Raw genomic sequence first — 23,069 nt, forward strand, 5'->3', positions numbered from 1 at the left:
CCTCATTATTATATCCTGTTCGTTTCTCAACGTGGTGGAAGGTAGGACACAAGGACATGTAATATATTTTCTCAATATGATGTTAAAACAAAAAATATATATAATACAATACAGATATAACAATATACATTTTAAGATTGTAAAATAACATAACTTTAAGGAAAATAAAAGCATACAAAGTGTAAAATTGCAAAGATTAAATTACTGATTCTAGAGGCAATACTCACTTGCAGCTGTAGAAATAAGGAATATGCTCAGTCATCCAAATGTAATTTGAACAGACATAAATTACATAACAATGGCCAAAAACCTGTCTGTTGATGTCAATAAATTACAGCTTTGGAAGAAAGGAACAATTTAGGTGAACAATGCCAAAGTTGGAAATTTTTTGGTAGTTTGTGGAGCACAAATAATACTTTTTACTCCCACCCTTTGAGTTTTTGTAATTCTACAACCCTCCTAAATATAAATGCATTTCATATAATGCGATAATTACAGAGCTTTTAATTATACATACCTGTTTAAAAAAAAAAAAAGAATGTGGGACAGATCATCTGCAAAATTGGGACAGTTGTTTTACAGTTTTTACTTTAATACATATGTTTGATATAACATGACAATTTTTAAGAGCATTTTCTTCTAATAAAAGTTATGGAAATTGAAGAAAATAGTGATGCTTTGTTATTGGTGCAAGATGCTGCCATGACCAGCATGATCAAGGTTTGACCAGGTCAGTCTCGGCCCCTCTCGCTGGTAATCCATCTGATCCATAGATCATCTCGGACCAGACAAGTTGACTAAAAATGGCCAGCTGGGTCTAGCTAGAAACCATGTAAAATTAGCTGCAATCAGAAGGTTAACATTGCTTGTCTTATTTAAAGGGCAATCACTCATGAAATTTGTTTGTCTCACTTTTGTTGAACCCACCCAACAATGTCCAACAATTCTTTTGATATTTCTCCAGTAACATCTGCAGCTTACATGGGAACCACTGCAAACAGCTCCACTACAAATGGTGAGATATCACGGCAGATTAAAGTGCCTTTGATTTTGCAGTCTATCTTTAGAGAGCAAGTGTAAATGCCATCATCGGAAGGCTTAATAATATTTTTTGAAAATGTCAGAATTTTGAGGTTAGCATGCAAGATATTAATGGTACTGATGATTTAAATGGGAATTACGTTTATTGTTGTGAATATACATTATGTGTCAATTTTGCTTTGGCCATAAAGGCAATGAACTTTCTATGATGATGCAAATTTAAAACTCATAATTTTTTTTTTAAAACTTACTGATAATGAATTAAGACTTGTGCAAAACACCACATTGCCTATTTTCTCTGTGTGTTGAATGCCTGTATTTGTTATGCAAATGATGTATATTGACTTCTGCAGGGAATGAAGAAGCTGTAACAACGGAGAATCAGATTACAAGAGGAGGAGACACAGTTTGGTAATTTTAATAGTTAATTTTATATCTAAACTCATTCAGAAAATTAGTGTACAAAGATGTAAGAATACTATGGTTACTGTTAATTAATTACTCTTAAAATCCTTAGCAGTTGCATTTATCCTATATTTACTTGGTAAAATGACTTAACAACATTAGCAAACATGAACTAACAATGAACAATACTTTTACAACATTTTATTATCTTGGTTAATGTTAATTACAAAATATATTAATACATTTTTTAAATCAAAAGTTGTATGTGTAAACATTAGTTAATGCACTATGAACTAACATGAGCTAGCAATGAACAATTGTAGTTTTTATGAACTAACATTAACTAAGATTAATAAATAATGTAAAAACTATATATTTTGTACATTGTTTGTTCATGATACCTATAGCATTAACAAATGTTGATGAATGGAACTTTATTGTAAAGTGTCACCATTTAGTTATATATGTCACTTCAATCTACATTAATTATACAGTACATGGAAGAAACTGCAATAATGTTTATCCTTCAAGCATTAAGAAATGAAAAATGAATTACAAAATGCCCTTAAAGTACTAATGTGTCCTTAATGTTTGTATTATGCAGTAACCCCATAAGGCAATTGATAATGTGCTATATTGTGATTCGAGTCGTGGCTGAAGGTCCAATAGAATTAAATGTCTTTTGAAACATTTCTTGTATTCACTAAACATTTTAATCACTTGATTATTTAAATCTTCATTGTTTTTAGTGCCGTTCTTAACCCTTTGGTGTATGGCATAATCTGTTTCCTTGCTGCCATTGTTCTCATACTACTGATACTTGTGTTTAAAGCATTCAGTGCAAGGCATGATGGTGAGTATGATTGTTTTACTGTTAATTTATTTCTAAATATCAAAGTAAAAATCTTTGTATGCATTTAAAGACTATATAAATACATTTAATCATGTAATGCTCATCCGGTCTTATAATATCAACATTTATTCAAACCTGTAAGACACTCTTTCTTCTATGGAACACAAAAGGAGAAATTTTGTAGAATGTCCTGGTACTCATTCTCCATCTCCAAAAAAGAGCAGCCAGAACATTCTGCAAAATTCTCCTTATGTGTTTCACATAAGAAAGAAAGTCATACAGGTTTGGAATGACATGAGCGTGAGTAAATAATGACAAAATGTAACTGTTCTTTAGAGGATGCACCTATCTTTATTACCTATCTACATGTGCTTTTATGTTTTTAATTAAGGCATTACTGGAGACACTATTCACATGAATACCGAGAGAGGAGAATTATTGCCTTTGAGCCAGAATAATGGATTAAATGTTTGCCCTACTTCAAACAACCGTAAAAACACACTTTTTAAATTTTTCATATTATTCGTCCATTTAGGCGCTCACACTAAACTTTGCTCTTGTCAACTGTTAGTTTCAGATGATTCATCCGATACTAGCTCTGAGAGCTCAGAAGGCTCGGTAAGTCATTTTAAATCTTCTCCCCATGCCTCTGATGGCAGTCTATAATGTGTTTTAGGTGTGTTATGCACCATTTCAAGCATGTTATTAGTCTTCCTTCACATGTTTGCTTTGTATCCTTTTTTGGATGTCAGGTGGCAGATCGTTGCTCTAGATCTCAGAGATATGCGAGTCCCCAAGGCCGTCGTAAGACTTCTGACTACATAAATGTTTCAGAGGGTGCTTCAGCTGGAAGACTAGACTTTAAGACTGAAAAAACAGGAAAGGACTATATAAATCTCAAAGAACCCCGAAAAAAGGTCACAAAAGAAGGCAGGGAGAACAGTGATGATGGCAGCAATGCAAGCAATGTGTCTGTAGTGAATTATTCAACAGTTGTCTTTACTAAAGCAGACAATTAAAAATAGGTTCAAATGAGATTTCTTTAATATTTCAGTTGTTTCTCCTAGACAGAATTGAGCAAATGGAGACATTTCTTTAAAGGTGCACTCAGTATTGTTATCCTTATTAAAAAGGTTTTGCCCATAAATAAATGTTTAAAGGGGTTATGAAATGGAGTTTCAAATTTTCCTTGATATTTAGACACAAAAGAGGTCACTGTCCTATAAAAAAGTACTGTAAAGTTCAGAACTCAAAACATACTCTCCAGTCTAAAAAGAGCATTTATACTTGCCACCCAGCTGAAACATCTCGTTTTGAAATCTGTCTGTTCATGACGTCATGACACATTGCTCATTTGTATTTATCCCACAACATGCGTCAATCCAACTCTTGGCCCCTTCCACTCGCAACACAAGTCAAGAAAGCAGGACTTGTATGGCTAACTATTCCTTCCTAAACACCTAAGGGGACTCATCTGGACAATTTTGGATTACACAGACTCTTTGATCACTTGATACATATCTCATGCCACTTTTATAAGACGTGGTGTGAAATTACAACTCTTTCATTCAGCCGCTGCCTCTTGTTTATTTGAGCACAAATGCATCATGGACACGTTCTTTCTCCCATCTGAGCTATTTTTGATTGTTGGTGTATATAAACATTGGACGTCTTTGACGATGGACATCTTTGACGATGGGCAATGGACTTCTTCGACCGTTTCGGTCAGTGCACCTTCAGTATGTATGTGCATAATTTCAAAATATGTGCGTTTTTTTTTTTTTTGGCTCATGTCAGCACGGATTACTTGTGAACAGAAAAATACAATTCTTGCTTTGCAAAGGAACTGTTATTGAAAGAGTGGGCAGTTAAAAACACTTCAAAAATGTAAGTAAAACATTTAATTAATAAATATTTCAAATGTCATAAATGTTTGATAGTTTATGAGCGTTAAAAGATGTGCTTGAGATGAACAGTTTAATATATTCAGATGCAATGTGTTGGATGTGTAAACACTGCAATTTTGTTTTATAACGTTGAACGGTGTAATCATTCTCTTCCGATTGAGTTTGCTGAATCTGAGGGGCTGCATAATGTTAGCCAATCAGAACAGTGTGCATTTACGTTGAAGTTTTACGGAGGTGCTTGGGCCAAAACCGGGAGTTTCAGACAGAGGGCCAAAAACAGGGTGAAAAATGATCATATAAAATTATAAAAAATAGCACTTCATGACCCCTTTAAATTTTTAAAATCATAATGTTAATGTTAGTTAATAAAAAACAATTGTTTATTTATTGGACACAAAATAAATTAATCGGTAACACTTTACTATAAGGTTCCATTCGCTAACATCAGTTAATGTTTAGATTAGTAAATTCTAAAGTATTGTTCATTGTTAGTTCATGTTAACTAATGGAGCCTTATTGTAAGGTGTTACCAATTAATCATAACTGACTCAAAATAGTGATTTTCTACAATGCCATTGATAACAGTAAACATTTGCTTTTGTGCTGCTTGGTGTCAGTAAGACCAAGACGACTGTCAAATTGGCCAGCGCAAAATGAAGCAAAAATTACTGAGTGCACCTTTAATTCTCCTGCTTCTCGGGTTTTTCGCCTGAGAAAAAGACCCCAATCACATGTGTTTTCTTCTAAAGTTTCAGAAGAGATCTAAAAATGTTAGCAACTGTCTATTTTTTTCCTTCTATTTTTTCTCCTAAAAAATGAATTTAACAAGAAACCTCTGAGACAAAGTAAAAGTTAGTATACTTACAGGAATAGTTCTCCTAAAAACGGTGATCATCATTTACTAAAACCTCTTGCCATCCCAGACGTGTATGACTTTCTGTCTTCTGTTGAACACAAAGAAGATTTTTAGAAGAATATCTCAGCTCTGTAGGTCCTACAATGCAAGTGTAAATACCAACATTTCCAAGCTCCATAATGCACAGCATAAAGGTAATCCATAAAACTCCAGTGGTTAAATCTATATCTTAATCTATAAGCGATATGATAAGTTTGGGTAACAAACAGCTTGATATTTAAGTCTGTTTTTACCATAAATTCTCCTCCATGCCCAATTGGTGGAGATATGCATGAAGAATGCAAATCGCCAAAAACAAAAGAAGAAGAATGTGAAAGTTAAAGTGGAGATTGATAATAAAAAGGACTTCAATATTGATCTGTTTCTCATTCACACATATTATATCCAGGGGTGTGAAAAGTACTCGAAAATTATACTTAAGTGAAAGTATGGATACTGAGTGAAAATGTTACTCAATTAAAAGTCCAAGTATTTAGCCAGAAACATACTTGAGTAAAAGTAAAAAAGTACCACATTAAATTGTACTTAAGTATTAAAAAATGTATAGTAACATTGCAAGAATAAAAACAGATTTGATGATGGATTTTTGATGGAAAGTTTGCTTTGTGAGTGGTAGACAAAGGAGACTTTTCATCTTGTCTGAATCCTTACTATCTCCACTAAAGGAAAATAATTGACTAATGCTGGGCCTAGGGCCTGATATTGATACAGATTTCCTGATTTGATTCCGATTCACAAGCTCTCGATTCGATATCGATTCATATGAGTGTATTTCAGTTATAATGTCTTTTGCTTACACTTTAAGCTTTTTAAAACTGAAAAAAATCTATGTAGTTGTTGAACATGTGCTAAAAACCTGCACTGTGTCTTTAAGGAAACTTATATATATATATATATATATAACTTTTTTTTTACTACTTTTGCCCATTGCTGGTAGGACCACAGGTGCTCTTTCACTGATGACTGAGCTTTGAACCGTGCTCGCTGCTGAGTCATGTTCATTCATCATCTTTTCCCAGTGATTGTTATAATTTGTATCAGGCACAGGTCAAGGTGCTGTGCATTGTGGTAAATGATGAAACATAATGTCGCTTCTCAGTGACCAATGACCATGTTGTGACCAATTACATTTTATGTTAAAACAGAATTAATTGGCAGACTAAATAACATTTAACTTAAACTGGGCATCAGTGCAATTCCATTGGTTTGTTAGTATTAAGGTAAGATGGAAGAAAATGACTTGGAAAATTGTATTTTTCAAGTCTAAATAAAATTGTAAGGATTTTTATTTTTATTTGAAAATTGAATTAAGTAAAAGTTCAAGTATTCATTTTAAATTGCACTCGAGTAAAGTACAAATCCCCCAAAAATGACACTTCAGTAATGAAGTATTACCCAAGTACTTTACACCCCTGATTATATTGCTTATGAAGATATGTATTTAACCTGTGGAGTCTTGTAGATTATTTTTATGTTGTCTACTTTGTTTTCAAAATTTTGTTACTCATTCACTTGCATTGCGAGGTATAATCCAGTGCTTTTTTTTAACTGCACTTCTCAGTACATTTTTCACATCGTAAAACACCACATCCTGCCAGGAAGGAACCAGACATGCATCTGTGAAAGACTAACAGAAATAAATTACTACATTAACTGTGAAATCATCAGTTGCTATGATATTATAACAAACATTCACCCTTCTTCTCTATTAACTTTTGCATTTCCCCAGTTAAGCAGCATTTATAATTTAGCCCGGGGTAAACAGTAAAAATCTCACAAATTATAATAAACAGGACTGTCTCTCAGGAACATTGTTTTACTCAAAGCATGAGCACTTCTAGGTGCAACATTTGCATTTCTCAATACCATTCCTTGTTTACCACTGCTGCAAAGCACCTTTTTTAGATTTGATGTTCCTGTTGAACATATATATTTTTTTACTTTAATGTGGTTCACTAGATTGTACTTGCAATATCCCGCCACTTGGTGGTATCAGTAGCTCTTGATGTGTTGTTTGCAAGAAAGTAGCTAACTCGTCTCAAGGCCATGCCATGCAAATGCATTTGACACAGTGGTGTAGCAAACAGTCAAACAGCGATACATTGAAGCATTCTATTATGAAGCTGTGTTAGTCTAAAATGCACTGTCAATTTATAGTCAGTTGGTACTTTGTGTGCTTTGGGTAACCTTATTGTACTTTTCATCATGCATCAACAACACATTAAACCAAATTCAATGTTATAGCATCATTCTAATTTACTACGGTAGAACAATTTTTTCTGTGATATTAACAACCCTAAACATCTGCTGTTTTCTTGTGCAGATGTCAAAGCTGAACATTTCAAGTTACTTCATACAGTATATGATGTACACTGATAATATCTGAAAAGACTATAAACATTAGCCTCTCCATTTTGTAAAGTATATAATATGTATCTCAGATGGTAAAATAATTACAATGTTTTCTTTTTAGTTTAATGAATTTAATTACAAATATAAGGAATTGTGGTATTCCTTTCAGTTACTTTGATTTAATAAACATGATTACAGCACCGCACAAAGATATTGAATCCTCTGTGTGACTGCTCAAAGGTGCACTCAGTAACTTTTGTCTTTGTGTCTTCTTGGACATACACCTAACAGCTTGGATGCAGAATCATTTAAAATTAATAGTTTTTGGTTTCAAATGCCATTTAGAAATATAGTCTTCACAGTCAGCCATGATTATTTTAATCAATTTGTGAAAGTGTCAAATAACAGGATGGTTACTGAGATTAAGCGAGTAGTATTCGGCTGATCATGTGATTATAAAATGGCCGCCCCATCCATGTGCAGACCCTGTCTGGAAGAATAAAACAGCATTTATCAGGTTATTGTTATGACTGGAGTCTTCATTTTAATGTGAGTGATCATGATTTACTACATATATTCCAAAATTACAATTCATGTTAAACTGATCATATAGCCATGTGTCATATGTCATTGGAATGCTCTCGAAGAGGAGAATACAACCACTCTATACATACAAGAGTAAGAATAGCAAAGTATATGCCTTTGCTATTAATGTTACATGTATACAGGTGTTGCTTATTTGGCAAGTTTTTTTTATTTGCTAATAAACGTCATTTACAGAACATAAAATATCACATACCATTACTTTAAAGGAGGTGATTATCTATAAAATGAGCCCACACAATGTAATCAGATGCATAAATCCACACAAAACAGAAAGTACACACAGAACATAATGTACTATTTGGCTAAAAAAAAAAAAAGTGCTTTCCTGGATCAGATGACTCTTTTCCAGAAATGATGTAGTATGATATCCAGCATCATGGAATGCTAAACTAATGGTATTAGGATTAAGATTGCTGCAACCAGAGGTGGAAGTCCTCCAAATATGGGCAGAGAGGATAATTCACTGTAATTACATTTGGCCACCACTAGATGAGGCCAAGTACATGACACAGACTCAATGATGGCTCAAATGACACAGAATGGAACTGAATGAGATCTTGTTACTTGTGTCTGCATGCTTTGGAGAGAAAGCATACTTTTAGTCATATATGTACAATTATTATGTTTATTTGTTTGGAGATGTTTTGGACACTAGGATAAATTATTTTTGCTAAAAACTTTCATTGCTTTGTAGTAACAACACAGAATTGATACTCATGTACATGTGACATGATAGGGAACAGAAAAAAAAGTTTTTCAGAGCAAACTCATTAACAACCTGAGATATATAATGTAAAATCAGAAAAATATTTTATATATAGAAAAATATATATAATTTTTGGCTCAAGATTTTTTGTGGTTTTCAGCAGTTTCTTAGGCGGAGAGTCTCAGAATTTGTCATAATCTATATCATTAAAATATTTGAAAAGTTTTTCTTTAAAATGGGACCAAACACTCTTTTGTTTTGCTGAGTTATAAGCATTTCATTTTGAGTATACCACTGAAACAGGAATTCTTTAAAAACACCTGAAGAGCTTAAAGGGTTAAATACAATCCAACTTCAATTAACATTTGTTGTGGAAAATTAAAAGTACATTTGTAGGGGTATACATAATTAATTTATGAAAATCTGTCTTGACGTATTTCCTATTGAAAAAGCAAAGCAAATAGGCCAGTGAACCATGATTTGAATACTTGGTCATTGGTGGCAGTGGGAGGGACATTCTCATTTTAGATCACCTGATTGGACACAAATCTGTGTAGTGCTACACAAGTCATCAATATTTTTGGTCTGTTTTCCCGGAAAAGAAAGACTGTAAATTTGAGTTCAAAGTCAATTTAAATGTAATTTTTTAAGTTTAGGAGTATATGAGAATATAGATGACCTCAAAGCGAACACACATGGACTAAAATCCATAAAACTCTAATTTTAAATAAGTATTTGTCTCTTTGTGCCATAAAAGCTTTGCTAGGCCTACGCTTTTCACACACTGCTTGCATGTGGTTCCGTTTAGAATTTGAAATTCAATTCATTTCATTACAGATGCTAAAGTGACTTTTCAGAAGGGTGATCCAACTTTATTGGCAGTACAACAAAATAACTCCTTTCTATTGCTCTTATCCAACTAATAATGGCTGTCTCTGTTCCTTTATTACATTCAGAACTCAGCTGAATTTGTTTTTCTTTACTGAGCACATCATGAGCACTTTTTTCATTTAAAAAAAAACATTATTATAAAATAAATGAAAAAAAATTTCACAAACATTTCACAGGCTTTAGACAGGACTGTTGCACAATTCAAGCTGATGATATAAGGTTGTCTACTACTTTTTGGCACTGTCACTGAGGTTTGACGTGTCAAGTTTGGTAGTTTGGTTAATCAATATGTGTTTTCAAAATCTCCACCAACACATGACATTCTCTGTGTTGCAGTCAGTAACGAACATCCATATTGAATTCCTTAAGTTGGCGTGGTCAGATTTTCCTTTTCTCATAAAGTATACAGCGTTTTAAAACTCTTTATAAAGCATGCAAATGGCTTCTGCCATTTTCACTAAACGCAAGTAGAACTTTGTGGTTGTCCATCCGTTGCTTCTTAACCAAAGTCGTCTAGGTTACTATTGTAACCTCCCTTCTCTGATGGAGGGAACGAGACGATGTGTCGAAGAAGCAATACTAGGGGTCTCTCTTGAGAGCCCCACACATCTCTGAACTTGAGAAAAGGCCAATGAGAAATTGGAAGACAGATATAAAGGGAGGGAAATGCGTCTGTCCATTCAGGATTTTGCCCTGAGGACCCAAGAATGATGTTCAGCAGTAACAGTGGCTCGGTTCAGCGACGTGGCCGGGAGGATACAACATCTCATTCCCTCCATCAGGGAACGGAGGTTACAATAGTAACCTAGACGTTCCCCGTCTGTTGCTCACTTCGACGTTGTGTTGAATAAGTGGCACTAGGGGTCCATATTTAATCAAGCCATGCGCTGAACAGTGTACGTGCGCTGCTGACGCAGGTGCAGGCAGGCAGTTGCGTGCCAAAGCGACAGGCCATGTCAAACTGCACGTACACTTCCCCAACGCCCCATAAAATCATCATAAACTTCTGGTTCCCTACACCCCGATATGGGGGGAACAAGGCGATGTGCCAAGCATGGGAGCAAGCCGCGCCTTTTCTCTATGTTTCTCACATAGAGAACATGTTTCTTAACGTTATCACATGCATCGGGGAAGGCATTCTTTTCCAATTCCTATTCTTTCAGGGGGAAAAGACCCCGTGGAGACTACACCTGCCCAGGCTGGGGGAGGTAGAGAGTGGTGAAATACATCACATGGGTTTTCAGGCCACATGTGGAGAATGGCGTGGTGGTAGATCCTACCTATTGATAGGGAGGAGTTGCTACAAACACGGCGACCGGGTGGCAGCAGGGACTGCCCAAGGGAGACGCGGGTCCGCCCTCAAGGGGACCAAACTGTGGAAAATACACACAGAGGGATAAGTCCACATGGGGGGCCGTCCTGTGGAGCACCTATTGCAGTACAGATTAGTTTGAGTGCTCTTAGTGGGTCTGGTCGGGGAATTCCTCCGCTGAATTCGTGAACCAGAAGCCTAGAGAGGAGTCATACTAGAGTTAGTGGGATCTCCTGGGATAAGAGCGCACAAGATTGCCTTAGTGGAGTGAAAAGGCGCTAGATTTAATCGGTTACACCCGGTCAGTTGTTACCGCATTACCGAGTTCTACCGGCTCGGACCTGAGAGAACATGGGATGAAACCGACTCAGCCCCGTGATTGTAAAATCTCGTAAACGTATTGGGTGTAGCCCACCCCACTGCTCTGCATATGTCTGCTAGGGAGGTGCCTTTGACCAGTGCCCACGAGGATGCCACACTTCTCGTTGAGTCCGCTCGTACCCACAAGGGCTCTGCGAGGCGAACAGGTCTACCTGCGCCTTGCTGAACCGTTCCCAAATCAGCTGGACCAACTGGGGTGAAGCCTCCACTCTCCATTGGGCGTACCTTGTCACAACAGCACGTCCACTGCCACGTTGAGGCTGCCCGGGATGTGAGTCGCTGCTGGCTCCAAAGGAGGAGATGGCGGGCGAGTTGTGACATGTGCCGGGAGCGCACGCTGCATTGGCGATTCATGGACACTACCGTTGTGGTGCTGTCTGAATGGATCAAGACGGACTTGCCCCGAATTAGCGGGAGGAATCGCCGAAGGAAAAGAAGTACAGCCAGCAACTCTAGGCAGTTGATGTGCCAACGCAGCGGGGGCCCTTTCCAGAGGCTAGCCGCTGCGTACCCATTGCACACGGCACCCCAACACTGTTTGGAGGCATCTGTGGTTACCAGGGTGTGTTGGGACACCTGCTGTAAAAGGACTCCTGTCCGTAGAAAACAGTGGTCTGTCCAGGGTTTGAAAGTCTGGCGGCAGGTGGGGGTGATGAACACACGGTGCTTGCCACGGCGCCAGGAGCCTCTGGAAATGTTTTAGAGGAACCGCCATGCTTGGCTTGAACAAGGTGAGGCATTTCAGCACTGACTGCGCACGCTCGTTGGTGAGGCGCTATCATTAAGCCTGAGTCTAACTCCGAGAAAAGGCGAGCTTGCTCATTTCCCAGGCAGCTGATGTGCCTGAACACCCGATCCCTGTGGACGCATAGTAACTCTCGCCAGTCAGAGTGGGCCAGGATGAGCCAGTCCACCGGGGGGATGGAGTGGTCTGCTTACCAGCTCAGGAACAAACGTCTCGATCTCTGGGTCATCCGTCTCAGGAACGTTTGGGAGCCTTCTGGGTCCTGGAGGGTGTTCGTGAGATGGGGAGCATGCGCTTCCTGTGGGGCGCTCGACGCTGGGGCTGTAAGCGGTGCCCAGACCCGAGGAACCAATCATCCAGCCGCGAAGGCTGTGGGGAGGACAGAGGGTTCCAGTCCAGCCCCAAGCTGACGGCAGCCCGGGCAAGCATGTCGGCCATCAGGGCGTCAGCCTCTGACTGGGCGTGCTGACCCGAGGGTGGCAGCCCAATCGAGTCTTCCATGTCAGACGCCGGAACACTCTCCGACGAGCTCATCATCCAGCTCGGGGGGCTCAAGAGGATAGGCTGACTAGCCGTGAGGCGAGCCGCTGTCACCCTGAGCCTGGGCTGAAGTCAACAAGCGTGTTGGGGGCGGGTGGTTCGTAGGGATGTACCTGGCGAAACCGAGCCCGCTGCCATCCCCAGGTCTTCTCCATCGCCAGCCGGGTCATCCTCAATCCCGTGAGAAGAAGAAGCGACGCGGGGGGCAGCTGGAGTGGCATTCCTTTTTAGGAAGGAAAGCTGCGACCACAACATTGCCATGGTAAGGTTCTCGAAAGTAAGAACACGAACCATCCACAAACGCAAGACGGTGTGATCGCGGCCCAGACACCCAAGGCAGCGCCTGTGACCGTCAGGAGTGGAGAGAACTCGACCGCATCCAGGAATAAATGCACTGTGAGTCGCTTTGGATAAAAGCATCTGCCAAATGCATAAACGTAAATGTAATGTATGTCCGGGACATGCAAATTCTTTCTGCCAATTTCTCATTGGCGTTTTCTCAAGTTCAGAGATGCGCGAGTCTCTCAAGAAAGACCCCTAGTGTCACTTTTTCGACACAACGTCGAAGTGAGCGACAGACGGGGAACATCTATTTAAGTTGTTACAATGTAAACAACTAATGTAACAGTGGCAAAAGAGAATTAAAAACAAAGAGAAGTGTGACACAGAACATGTTATAAGCTGTTGTCATTGATAACATTTCTTTACGACTAAAACAAATAAAACTCACTGTGTGCAATAAAACTTTAATTACTAACACCTCAACAAATTCCTCATCATCCTTTAATCCATCCTTTGTAAGTTTTTCCATAGGGAGACAGGGGCAAGTTGTCACATGCTGAAGTCATATCTCCAGCAGTGGATTTGTATTTTGTTTTCAAATACCTAGTTTAACACTCATTCATCAACTTAATAATTTTGTATTATTACTTAATAATCTATATTACTTTTTCCATTTGTGCTGTTACCTTAGCCTCCTCTATATGATGTTGTTCATATACATTTTCTGATTAGCAAATTAACCTGTGCTATAAGTATCTTACTCATTTTGTTTTCTAATAAAGTGAAATTTCATGAATAAAAATAGATGTGAAACGTATTTTCGTTACAACAAATCATTTACAATTCTCATTAATAAGCTCATGAAAGTTACAAACTTGAGAACCTGTGTGTGTGGGCCATATTTTTCCATTTCTTTCCCAGTATCTTACACAAACAGCATGGAACATCTTTGAAACATCAGTATAGAAGCATTCTTCCGCCCTGACATTATTATTGTTGTATCATTGTCATATGTTAGAAGAGAGAAGAAGCATGTGACTCTTACAGGAATTGTGTTAACATGCATCTGAGACACGAAAAATTGCAAACAATGAAACAAACTTTCTTTCGTGAGATCTTTTTTTATTGTAAATAGATTTTTAATGACAAACACTGTTAATGTTGACTGTAGCTATAAGCATTTTAGAAATAGCAGTTCCTTCAGTTCTTGACTCATTTGTACTTAAGGACTGCACAAAATATATTGCTGTTAGATTCCTTTTATCAATATGTGCCAAGCAAATCATTACATTATTTATTTACTTATGAAGTTAAGGCAGCTCTTAGAATATTAAGTATACCTCCTTCCCTGTATGTACAGTATATACTGTGTGTGTACACACACAAGCACACACACACTCCAAATACACACTTAAAATATAATTAGGAACACTATGGTCCTAATAAAGTGCCAGATGTGGTATTCTGCTGTTGTAGCCCATCTGACTCAAGGTTCTATATGTTGTGCATTCTGAGATGCTATTCTGCTCACTACAATTGTACGGAGGGGTTATCTGAGTTACTGTAGACTTTCTGTTAGCTCGAACCACTCTGACAATTCTCGGTTGACTCTCATCAACAAGTCATTTCTGTTTGCAGTACTGCCACTCACTGGATGTTTTTTTGTTTTTGGGACTATTCTAAGTAAACTATAGAGACTGTATGGGGTGAAAATTCCAGGAGATCAGCAATTACAGAAATACTCAAACCATCCTGTCTGGCACCATAAATAAAGTTTTCCCCATACTGATGGTTGAGGGAAACATTAACTGAAGCTCCTGACCTGTATCTGTGTGATTTTATGCATTGCACTTCTGTCACACAATTCGCTGATTAGATAATTGCGTTGTACATGTGTTCCCAATAAAGTGCTAAGTGAGTGTATCTTTGTGTTTGCATACCAAGAAAAGTGAACTTTCTTATTTCTTTTCTTTTTCCTGAAAGTTGTTGATATTTTCCATCCCAGATTTCAATGGAATGAGTCGATTTTTCAATTCAAATCTAAAATAATTTCAATGGACCACCTCACAAGTAATGAATTTCATATTTTCTAGTACTATATCCTGGTTGTAGACTCATTTTGAGCGGGTAAAACAACCTTATAATGTTGTACAATTCCATACAAAATTAGAAATTGCTACCTGCTGAGAGACCCCTCACTTAAAGATTGTCTTGAATAAATAAATAATGAAATCCATTACTTCTGGGTTTCTATTCCTCTTGTTATTTATTTTTTATTAATGTTGGAAATAAAAGAAAAAAGGTGCTCTATACTTTTCTGCATGGGCTGTGTGACTGACATCACTTTGGATTTCGTTTTTATATTTTTCAGAGAAGCAACTTTGATCACTCACTTTTTGTTGTCTGTAAAATAATACAGTTATAAGCAGAAGTCAGCCACACACTAGTGTAATTGTAAGTGCAGTTCCAAAAGAGATGATTGCACTGTTGCTTTCTGACATAGCAGAGATCTCTGAATAACCTTTAGGAGTCTGGTCCTTCATCCTTTGACTGTCTTCCTGCTGTCTGTATAATGCAAAAATGTGCTGTGAAATAATCTGTTTTAGATTATGTAGAGTAAACAGGAACTAGCAATGGCACATGCAGTATTTCGTAACGTGTGACTCAAGTGACCTTTAATACATTCTTCTGCTGGAGATAAATGAGAGACACTTGTTTGACATCTGATATCTGACTTGGAGACTTTCTCAACTTTGCTGCAGCAGGAGTAATCTTTTTTATCAACTGTTGGGTAAGATGTTGTAGCAACCCAGTTCTGGGTGGATTTTATAAAGGAACTGGATGGTCATTCTTGGCTTTAGGAATCTAAAGACCTCTTGGCAAGTAAAAGGGCAGTGCTTCTCTTTACATTCTCCAGTGTTTTATCTCTTCGGCCTTTTTGATAGGTTCCAGACATGGCTGAAGGGGTGGATTCAGTTCTACCAAGAATTAAATCAGGTAATTCCTTCGAAGTGGTAAATGAAGGAAAAAATGATGATGGTGTATGCTCCATCCCTGAATTTGAATTTGAGGTTTTGTCGATTAAAATTTGAGTGCTACCAAAGAGGAAGTATGATAAATGTCCTAGTGTTGATCTCCCTGCAGCAGGTTTCTGAGGAACTAGTGTTTTTAAATCATGGCTTTTTTAGTTGTTTAGTTCTCCCATTACTGCCCTGCAATATTGCCACAGGTGAAAAGGATGAACCTTGTGGAGATGGAGTAGATTCCAGGTAAATATTCCATTGGCTTGTTGATGCAGATGTCTTAGATGATCCAAGACTCACTGTTGGGCAAGTACATGGACATTCTGTGGCACCTAAAGGAAATATGACATTAATGCAACAACTAAAGTGAGATTAGCTTGGTGTGGGGATTTGCTAATCTCGGGTGCATTTCCCAAAAGCATCGTTAGCCAACTATGGTCGCGATTTCCATCGTTAGGGTTAAGAGAAAGCACTTTATCACAGATCATTTCTGCTGGAGAACGTGGCTTTTATGTGTTTATGTTAATGCATAAGTGCGGTTTAAATGATTTTGAAGAGTGTGCATGTACGTGTTGAAGTATGTCAGGGAAATCTGATGTCTGATGTAAAGAGAAACCATTCTATTACAGTGTACTCTATGTATCTACACATAGACAGTGCATGCTTCCTGTCTTCAGCAGCTTTCTCACATTAAATGGCTTTCTGGTGTATGTGTAAATAAACTTTTTAAATTTAATATTCACAGAAGTTATTTCTCCACCCCCTGCCTAATGTTATTAACAACATCGCTATACTGTTGAACCAATGTCGTTCGAACGATGGATGTGCGACATTGTGACTGCTTAATTTCTCCAACAATGCATCATACTATGATGTATAAGCAGTGAGTTATGTTGGTGTATGAGAAACACACTCCCGTTCATTCAAATTTAAAAGCCTATTATGCTCCAATTTATTGTTTCTTTAACCCAAATGTACCCAAAAGTGTGAGTTATTCAATTAATATGGTCAATAGCGTCTTTGCCATAGTCAACATTGTAAAAATGTTTTGTGAGGTAACCTAAAAATGTGATTAATGTGGTAAGATCTAATTTAACTGGCTTTATTTATTTCAGAAATGTTAATTAATCTGACTGAATTTACCTGACAGGTTACACCAACAAAAATAATTATGGGTTGGATGAAGTTAAAATAGATTTAAGGTTAACATTCTAGCTGATTTAACCTAACTTTACAAGTGTGTGTTATTTAACTCTGGTTCTAGACTGCATTGTAATGATATATAGTCATAATACTGTATGCTGACTATAAAACTAAGCCTATTAAAATATTTCCCAAAAATACATACTCATTTGTTAACAAATAAGGTAAAAATGTAAACATTGTCTTTTCATACTAAAACACATGCACAAAGGCTGTTTTAAACAAACTTACCTGGCATTCGGCTAAGAGGTTGAGTGGTGGATTCAGGGTAATCCTCTATGTACTCCTCCTCACAGTTCCAGTCCACAGGCTTGTCGCTCTTAGTCATCAGACTCATGTACATGCAAATCACTTCCTCAGCTTTCTCCAATGCTGCCCTAGGTAAGGTCATGTGGATTCTTTCAAACTTTGCTGGGCTATTCTGTAGGTTATAAGAGAATATTATGTTATTTCAGTAGAATTTTGGTATTATATTCTACAATGTATTGAACCACAATAATTGTTAAATTGTTAGGAACTGGTACAAGGGTCATTGTGAACATATACTGTAGTTATTCACTTATTTATATCTTAAAAGATATTTTAAGTTAAGCAAATAATTAAATCACGGATCCATCCAGTACTTTAACTTTTGAGGTTAAATATATTTTATGGGTAGGGAAAACTTATATTCCAGGGAATAATATTAGTTATATTTAACCCTCCTATTGCGATCAGAATCTGAAAACATCTTTTTCATTTGCGGGTCAATTTTGAGTATGAGTATGAGCGTGAGTATGCTGCAAGCTGGTTCTGTATCAGATGGCTGCAGAATAATATGTGGACAATTTCCTATTTTAAGCCCTATTTTGACCTGTGTGCGCATTAACTTTTGCTCTTGCCACAACCCCTTTAGGCAGTAGTACCTTTGGATTTAGTTTATTTGTTATGTTTGTTACATCTGTCATTCCCTTTATGTACAGGAATAGGTATGTGTCTGTGTGTGTGCATGTTTGTAAACAAGATGCAGTCCCATTGAGCGACATAAAAAAAGTTTTTATAAGTAAAAATCTAATTCATGGCTGTACAAAAAAATGTGTAAAGCCACAATTGATGTCAGGGATCCATTAATGCAAAAGATGTAAATTTGTTTTTAAAATGGTTCTCTCTTAAACAGTTTTGTTTTTTTTATCTGGAAAAAAAAAAATGTGTTGTGTATTTTGATAGTCTTGACAAAGTCCCAAAGTTTGGTTCCAGTTCTAAAAAAACTATTTGGTATTTAAAAGTGATTATCAACCTCTACCAGGTCAAAAATGAGCCCAACACAATAGGAGGGTTAAGGGACAATTTTTTTTCCATTAGTGCATGCTGCAGCTAAAGACAAACATTCTGACCTTTTTTTTTTTTTTTTTTTTAAAAAGACACCACATGCACTCATCTGTGATCTAATAAGAACTCCAAGCAGATTTGTGTTTTTCCAAACTTTGAGACATGGCCTTTGGCTGATACAAATAGCATTAGTAGCATATGGTCGAATTGACTTCATGCTGGCAGAGGTAAGACATAACTTCCTTATTACCAAAAATTAGACGTACAACTATATGCTCTAGGGCTTACATTGTAGTTCAAAAAAGTTTAGTAAACAATTTTATAAAAGACCATTGTGTCACAGAAGGAAGACCCAAATGCACAAATGAGTAAAAATAAACATAACTTTAAAACAACTGAAAACAGAACAGGTAACACAAAACTCCCAAAAACAAACTAGAAAGTATAACTAAAGACCAACCAGGAAAGCAGGAACAGACTGACAAATAACAAAACTATATGATAAATACAAGAGGGCACAATATATAGGCAAGGCACATTAGGAAAATGTGAAGACAATTAACAAAACAAGGACTAAATGAGGGAGTGTGACAAGGGAAACGAGGCGGCGGGACACACACACACACCAGTACCCCCCTCCCCAATGGACCTCTTGGCATCCACTTACAGTATGACAGTACTGATGGACTAGCCCAGAGGGCTTGTCAAACGGGGCAGGGACCTCTGAGGGCAGGACAGACTGGTCAATAGTCGTTGGGGACAGGACTGAATGAAAGGCATCCGCTGGGGACTGAACAGACAGAGCAACAGAATGGTAGCTGGCATCTGACAGGTGCTAGTTACTGAGCAACAGACTGGTGGCTGGTGTCTGATGGGTGCGGTTTACTGGGCTGAGTAACCTTCTAGTAGCTGGTGTCTGATGTGTGTGGACTTCGGGACTGAGCAACAGACTGGTCGATTGTATCAGAAAGATGCTGGCCACTGGACAAAGTGAAAGGCTGGTAGCTGGTGTCTGATGGGTGCTGGTTACTGGGCTTGGTATAGGGCTGGTTGACGGCCACTGAGGAATGGACAGAAATATGGTTAGTGGCCGCCGAGCCAAGGGTGTGGTTTATGGTGGCCGGTGAGCAGATTGCGATGTCAGTCATGACCGCTGAAAGTTGGAAAGGGTCAGACAGGGTGTTGGGGGCCACTGAGAACTGGACAGTGTTAGACTGGATGTAGACGGCCACAGGGCAGGGTTCATACTGGAAGGCCGAAGAGTCCTTGGTGGTCAAAAGATGCTGGGCAGACTGGATGTTGACCACTGGTGATCGGACAGGATCAGTCACAGGAGACTGGATAGACTTGTCGACAGCCAAGGGGAACTGGACCAGCTCACCTCAGTGAGTGTAAGCCTTATCAGCCAACTCAAGTCTCCTTTAGTTCAGCTGCATCTACAGTCAATGAGGCAGTGTTATTGACCTCGGTCTGGGATGAAGGAAGGAAGTCCTATGAGGCACAGGCTGAGATGAACTCATCCCAATTCAAGGCCAACTTAATCGTAGTGGCAAGAATTCCCTTCACCCGTCTCTGGGACATAATACCTGATGGGCTCATTCAGACCAGCCCTAAACAATTACATAAGGCTGGCCTAATCATGACCCAGACCCAAGGACAGCACTAAAAATGTTGGTCAGATCGTAATATCACAGAATGAGGACCCAAATGCAGTAATGAGTGAAAATAAAAGTAACTCACAGGGGTAGGAAAACAAAATCTAAGAAAAAGGAAAACAGTATGACAACTGGGAACAGACCGACTAGTAACAAAACTCACAAAACAATATGGAAGAGGGCACAATATATAGGCAAGGCACATGAGGAACAGGTGAAGGTAATTAACATATCAAGGACTAAACAGGGAGAGTGACAAGGGTAATGAGGAGGTGGGGATGGGGAAGCACACGGCTATACACAGACACAGCCAATTACACATACACAACAAACACACACAAACAGAAAGCAGACAGAGACATAAGGGCAGACAAATATGGTCCATTGTGCAAGCCCGTCTCTTGGTTTGTCTACCATGTAAATACTAAACTGTGCCTAATGTTTCTTGGTCAATTGTTTAAGTAAAGCTGCCAAGACATTTTTTAATCAGCTGTTTTGTGATGTTAAAATTTTTTTGTTGTCACTTTTCAGTTGGAATTACTTGAAATAATTACTATATTTAGTGTAGCTTGCCTAAGCATATAGGATTTTGTAATAGTTTACACAAATTCCTAACAAAGGGCAATTCAAAGAAGGACCACAAAATGATTACTAATAATTTCTTATTGATTTTTTGTATACATGTGTTTCATTTGTATTCATTTGTGTGAAATTACTCTGTTACATACACTTTTATTATATAACAATTTTTAAATCCAAAATTTAAATCTTAGGCAACACAGAGAAAACAATTAATGACTTCATTACCTCAATTTCCTCATTGATTGGAGGGATGCATCTTTGGGAGTAAATGTTGTAGATCAAGTTCTTCAGTGAATTAGTATAACGATAGTTGTCGGAGTCCTTGGCATATCTAAATTGTGTATTGAGTAGGTCCAGTATTTGAGGGAATGTTGCTTTAATATAACACACAACACTCTGGAAGAGACAAAAATATGAAAGTTTTCTTTTAGCAACCACAATAAACATTTGATATCATCATACCAAATATACACACATCAAAACTTTTTAATATACTGATACACACAAAGTTTTTTAATACACTGCAATTTATGATGTATGTCCATGCTGTATATTAAACTTGTTCTCCCCTAGCTCTCACAGTCAATTTGAATGCTAATAGGGCAACTCAAATCTGTGCAACTTTAAGATGGATTTTCTCCATCTTACAAATAAGAGAACTACAGTTGATCATCAAAGAAGCATTCTTTTCTGATGATGCTGGCCCTCGGGGCTGCGCAAGTACGCATTTCCCCCAGTGAGCCTTCTTGCACAGGTGCTGTGCAAGTTCAGGGAGGATGATAAACAAGTCACCCTAGTGGCTCCCTACTCCTCGTACTCCTCACGACAGCCCCTCCCTGGCGAATTCCCCTGAGGAAAGATATTCTTTCTCAGGGACGGGGCACGCTCTGACATCCACACCCAGACCTCTGGAACCTCCACGTCTGGCCCCTGGACTACTTGAGGCTGGATCTACCACCGTGCCATTTTTCCACATGTGACCTGAGTGGCCCATGTGATTTATTCGCCACTTTTACCTCCCCGTCCCTGGGCAGGTGTGGTCTCCACGGATTTCCCCGCTTTTATATCCGTAAGTCCGGGGGCGGGGTATGCAAATACTGTTTGTCTAATTCTCACTGGCCTTTTGGTTGCAAAAGAATAATCAGTGTTATGTGATATCTGATCCTTTAATATGTCTTGTCATATTAAAGGGATCCCACAACAGATATGTTTCCAGAGCGCTCTTCAAGCTGAGATAATTCACTCTTAAAGGAATAGTTCACAAAAAAAAAATTATTCTCTCATCATTTACTCATCCTCATGCCATCCCAGATGTGTATGACTTTCTGCAAAGATTATTAGAAGAATATTTTAGCTCTGTAGGTCCTCACAATGCAAGTGAATGGGTACCAAACATTTCAAGCTCGAAAAAGCAATCCATATGACTCCAGTGGTTAAATCCATATCTTCAGAAGCGATATGATAAGTGTGGGTGAGAAACAGATCAATATTTAAGTCCTTTGGGGGAGGAGAATTTATCCCTATCATATCGCTTCTGAAGATTGGTGAAGATAGTGAAGATAACCACTGGGGTCTGATGGGTAACTTTTATGTTGCTTTTTTGTGTTTTGTTTAGCTTTAAAATGCTGGTACCCATTCACTTGTATTGTATGGACCTAAAAAGCTGAGATATTATTAAAAAAATCTTTATTTGTGTTCAGCAGAAGAAAGAAAGTAATACACATCTTGGATGGCATGTGGGTGAGTAAATTAATTTTCAATTTTAGGTAAACTATCCCCTTAACATGACAGATGGCTTTATAAATTGCCATGAGCATGTTGTTTAAATATGAGGTTTTCACTATTTCGGTTGTTGCCCATTTCGGTTGTTGCCAGTTGTCCTGTACAGTAAACATTTCCTCTTCACACTTCAGACACTTGACTGACAATGTAAAAGGGCTTTAAAACAAGCTGTCTTTGAGTTCAACTATGGTTGGAAACAACCTTATTTGATTAGGTTTAACGGCCTGGTGGTAAAGAATGTGATGAACCACAACCTTCATCATGTGAAGGCACTGGCAGTATATATTAAGGTATGACAATTTATAACAAGCAATATATTATTGTGTTATTGTAATGTTTTATGTAACCTCAGTTTAAATATAAAGAGAAATGTATGTAAAAATGATGTTTGAAGTCTGCCAGCTCCTTTATAAAAATGCAGGAATTTTATAAAGCTAAATTACAAAATCTGAAAAACTTTGCCATAACAATTTAATAGACCAGATTTTCTTCTCCTTAAGGCTCAAGGCTTAAGGTGAAACATCAAAATATAGCTTATTTTAGGCCATTAATCTTTGCATCACAGTTTCAGTGTCTCTC

The 23,069-nt window shown here is 37.9% G+C and overlaps 2 protein-coding genes across 4 annotated transcripts in view; one reads left to right on the plus strand and one right to left on the minus strand.

Moving 5' to 3' along the window:
- On the plus strand, positions 1 to 3,318 carry LOC127625762 (uncharacterized). Its single transcript, XM_052101123.1, has 7 exons — positions 1 to 41; positions 965 to 1,015; positions 1,395 to 1,452; positions 2,196 to 2,299; positions 2,691 to 2,789; positions 2,871 to 2,917; positions 3,052 to 3,318. Exons 2-7 carry the CDS (start codon positions 982 to 984, stop codon positions 3,316 to 3,318), a joined length of 609 nt encoding a protein of 202 aa, XP_051957083.1. The 5' UTR covers positions 1 to 41; positions 965 to 981.
- Positions 1,559 to 23,069, minus strand: part of LOC127626376 (uncharacterized) — a 27,281-nt gene continuing 5,770 nt past the window's right edge. For 2 of the 3 annotated variants that reach the window (XM_052102121.1, XM_052102120.1), the window contains 3 exons: positions 20,934 to 21,104; positions 17,395 to 17,584; positions 14,048 to 16,292 (listed from right to left, as the gene is read on the minus strand). In XM_052102121.1, the coding sequence (XP_051958081.1) occupies positions 16,111 to 16,292; positions 17,395 to 17,584; positions 20,934 to 21,104 (543 nt within the window). In that variant the 3' untranslated portion in view covers positions 14,048 to 16,110. Of the gene's footprint in view, positions 3,167 to 5,071; positions 5,151 to 14,047; positions 16,293 to 17,394; positions 17,585 to 20,933; positions 21,105 to 23,069 lie in introns of those variants that run through there. The other variant, XM_052102122.1, reaches the window with a different exon arrangement.

Source organism: Xyrauchen texanus, chromosome 32 (assembly GCF_025860055.1).
Source record: "Xyrauchen texanus isolate HMW12.3.18 chromosome 32, RBS_HiC_50CHRs, whole genome shotgun sequence".
NCBI classification, from domain to species: Eukaryota; Metazoa; Chordata; class Actinopteri; order Cypriniformes; family Catostomidae; genus Xyrauchen; species Xyrauchen texanus.